This window comes from Magnolia sinica, chromosome 1, assembly GCF_029962835.1.
Source record: "Magnolia sinica isolate HGM2019 chromosome 1, MsV1, whole genome shotgun sequence".
NCBI lineage: Eukaryota > Viridiplantae > Streptophyta > Magnoliopsida > Magnoliales > Magnoliaceae > Magnolia > Magnolia sinica.
The window spans coordinates 21379343-21383257 of NC_080573.1; the positions used below are offsets into that span (position 1 = coordinate 21379343).

The 3915-nt window shown below is 45.2% G+C and overlaps 1 protein-coding gene across 1 annotated transcript; it reads left to right on the top strand.

Moving 5' to 3' along the window:
- The first annotated feature begins 398 nt into the window (after positions 1 to 398).
- On the top strand, positions 399 to 2763 carry LOC131242707 (9-cis-epoxycarotenoid dioxygenase NCED2, chloroplastic-like). The gene has a single exon (XM_058241534.1). The coding sequence runs from the start codon at positions 504 to 506 to the stop codon at positions 2364 to 2366; it is 1863 nt and encodes a 620-aa protein (XP_058097517.1). The 5' UTR covers positions 399 to 503; the 3' UTR covers positions 2367 to 2763.
- The last annotated feature ends 1152 nt before the right edge of the window (positions 2764 to 3915 follow it).

Here is a 3915-nt window from a genome sequence, read left to right on the forward strand (position 1 = left end):
TGATGGAGTATGGCCCAAAAATGATACTGATTGAAGGATCAGATCCATCTATTCGGAAGGTATCAACTGTTACAAAACGTTCCATCTATGCTCCATCCACTAAGGATTCCACAATTTGGACGGTCCAAATCGTTGGTGCTATATATACACCACGTATAAGAAAATCACACTTGTATGTAGTGTGTGGCCCACCAGGTAGACCGAGCCTCTGACCTGTGGATGGTGCAACCTTACAAAGCACCTCCAAACACCTCCACCTTTTAATCCATGTCAATCTACAGTGACCCATTTCCCAAATTCGCCACGTGGCCTTCTGATAGATGCCGAGGTGGACCTCCACACCCTCTCCTCTTTTCTCCAATCCTATTCCTCTATAAATAGCAGCCCCTTTGCAAACCTCCCTCTTCAATTCATCCCTTCTCCCTACTTCCCAATCCCAAAACTCAAAAAGGCTCACTCCACCATCTCATCCCATCCGTTCATCTCTCCTCTCATCAAAATCCATGGCTACAGCAAGTAGTAAAATAACCAAGCTACCAAGCTATCCACACACACCTCTTCCAGCCTCTTTAGATCTTAGCCGTCCAAAAAGATCCATCAAGCCAACAAATCCCAACTCCCCACCAATCCATTCCACAATACAATCATCTCCAGCTATCCATCTCCCAACCCCAACATCTCCCTACAAACCCTCCATCAAGAAAGATATCCCACCGCCCAAATCAACAACAATTCCCAAGCCATTACACCTCCATCACAGAAAAAAGGGCCATAGTCCGAGCCAGCACGAACCATGGGCTCGACCCAAGTGGAATATATTCCAACGTGCCGCAGCAGTAGCGTTCGACTCGTTCGAGGACTCACTCATCTCAGCCATCTTAGAACGGCAGCACCCACTTCCAAAAACAGCTGACCCAGCTATCCAGATATCCGGCAATTTCGCACCTGTCGATGAGCAACCAGCCAGCCACGGGCTCTCCGTACAAGGCCACATACCCAGATGCCTGGACGGCGTGTACGTCCGAAACGGAGCCAACCCACTTTTCGAACCGGCCGGTGGCCACCACTTATTCGATGGTGACGGTATGATCCACGCCGTCCAATTCCATAACGGCTCAGCCAGCTACGCGTGCCGGTTCACTGAAACTCGCCGGCTCGTCCAGGAACGAGCCCTTGGGCGATCCGTCTTCCCAAAGGCTATCGGCGAGCTGCACGGTCACTCCGGCATCGCCCGACTATTGCTATTTTACGCCCGAGGACTCTGCGGCCTCATCGATAATTCCCATGGCATTGGTGTCGCCAACGCCGGTCTGGTCTACTTCAATGGCCGTCTCCTCGCCATGTCGGAAGATGACCTTCCTTACCATGTCCGCATCACCACGTCTGGTGATCTTGAAACAGTAGGCCGCTATGACTTCAACGGTCAGCTCAATTCAACCATGATCGCTCACCCAAAGCTCGACCCAATCTCAGGTGAGCTCTTCTCTCTCAGCTACGATGTCATCCGTCAGCCTTACCTCAAGTACTTCCGTTTCGCCCCCGACGGAGGCCGTAAATCCCCCGACGTTGAGATCCCACTAGACCAGCCCACCATGATGCATGACTTCGCTATCACGGAGAATTTCGTCGTGGTACCTGATCAACAGGTCGTGTTTAAGCTCCATGAGATGGTATGCGGCGGGTCTCCGGTCATTTATGACAAGAACAAGACCGCCCGGTTTGGAATTCTACCAAAGTACGACTCTGACACCTCCGGCATGCATTGGATCGACACCCCGGATTGTTTCTGCTTCCATTTATGGAATGCTTGGGAAGAACCGGACACAGATGAGGTTGTTGTAATTGGCTCTTGTATGACGCCGGCTGATTCCATCTTCAACGAATGCGATGAGAGCCTGAAGAGTGTTCTCTCCGAGATCAGACTCAATTTGAAGACAGGCAAGTCTACTCGGCGACCGATCATTACCGACCCATCCAAGCAATTGAACTTGGAAGCAGGGATGGTGAACCGGAACCACCTAGGGCGTAAGACCCAATTCGTGTATCTCGCTATCGCCGAGCCATGGCCGAAGGTGTCCGGGTTCGCCAAGGTCGATCTATCGACCGGGGATGTAAGGAAGTTCATGTATGGAGACAACAAATATGGCGGTGAGCCGTACTTTGTCGCGAGTGACCTAAATTCAGAGCGAGAAGATGACGGGTATGTTCTTTCTTTCGTGCATAATGAGAAGACTGGGGAGTCGGAACTACAAATAATCAATACCATAAGTCTGAGTTTAGAAGCGTCGGTCATTCTACCTTCCAGAGTCCCATATGGCTTTCATGGGACTTTCATTAGTCATCGAGACCTGATGAGCCAGGTCTAGTTCATTTACTTATGCTACAGGGTAGTGACCTCATTGTCAAATATTTCTTTTTGTGAGGGGACATTATACCAGAGGGATGATTAGATATACATCCCCGGAAATCTCCCGTCAATAATTCTACGAGTTTTACTTGTTTTTCTCTCTCACTTTTTGTCGAGTTACAATGTAGAAAATCCAGCTTGTAGCGTTCTTACGCTCAGCTGATTTTCAGTAATTCTTTTTTTTTTTTCTTTTTTCTTGTCCATGAGCGACCTATGTATCTTTTCATGTATATAGTGCACTCTTTGAAATGTTCGATTTGATGTTTTGTTTTAAAGGCTTTGTTTGGATAGATGATCCTGCGAAATTGAAATTATGTCAAACGATGATTTTGGTGGGCCATGTACTCTCAATTTCATTTTTTGCATCCCTCTGCTTGATTATAATTTGTGAAAGTTCTCAATAATAAAAAATAAATAGTGAAAATTGTAATTAAGCCAAAGAAAGTATTGCTTTAATGGACAAATATCTCATTCTTAGCATGGGACCCACCAAAATCAGTATTAGTCTTAATCTTAATTTTGTATGATCCATTATCCAAACAAAGCATAAATTTCTCATTCTTTTTCTATGATTTGTTGCTTAAAATTCAAATAATTTTATCAGTAGGATGCAATCTCAACCGAGTTGACTCAGTGAGTTTTCACTATTCCTTATCATAACTAAACATTACCGATAATGACAAACCAAAGCCAGTTCATTATTAGCTGCATTGATATTGTGTGGTGTCTGTTGGGTTTGTTGGTGCGGATTACTGTATTTCCCAACCACAACAGTTGATTCGTTTGTAATTGGGCGCTGACATGGTATTTTAATCCTTCTAATTTTGGTCTCGTCCAAGAACCCTGATGCAAAATGTTTCTTTGGATGGACCCTCTTAATCATCTAATGACAGGAAATTCATTACCGCTACATATGAACCGTTGATGACTTCCTTCTTTGAGTTACCATTTACCAACCACTAATCAAAGAGTTTGGACAGTCCAATACTCCAGTTATTATTTTACAGGTTAAATATACGGTTCAGATGCATCCCATGTTTTCCACGTTTGAAGAAATGAGATGGAGACACAGTATTTCCAATGCCTCACTAAGCACTGGATTAGATTCCTTTTGAAACCAGAAATAATAGTCAAAGCGTCAACCGACGGGGCGCGGATCATACACTGACAAGGTCAGTAGCCCAATCACTGCTGAGGTGACGTCACCAAGCTATGTGGACCCTACCATGACGCATGTCCAGACCGTCCATCCATTCGGAGATATAGTTTTATGGCACGAGGAAAAATAATGAGATAGATCTAGAGTTCAACTGGACCCACCACAGAAAACAATGGGGACAGTGCCATCCACCGTTCAAAACTTCTCAGGGCCACAGAAGTTTCTGCTCGGAGCTTATAGTTTTTTTTTTTTTTTTTTCACTTCATCTACCCCTACGTTAACTTATGAATATATTGGATCTAAAAAATAAAACATGGTGGACCTTAGAAATGTTTCAACGGTGGTTGTG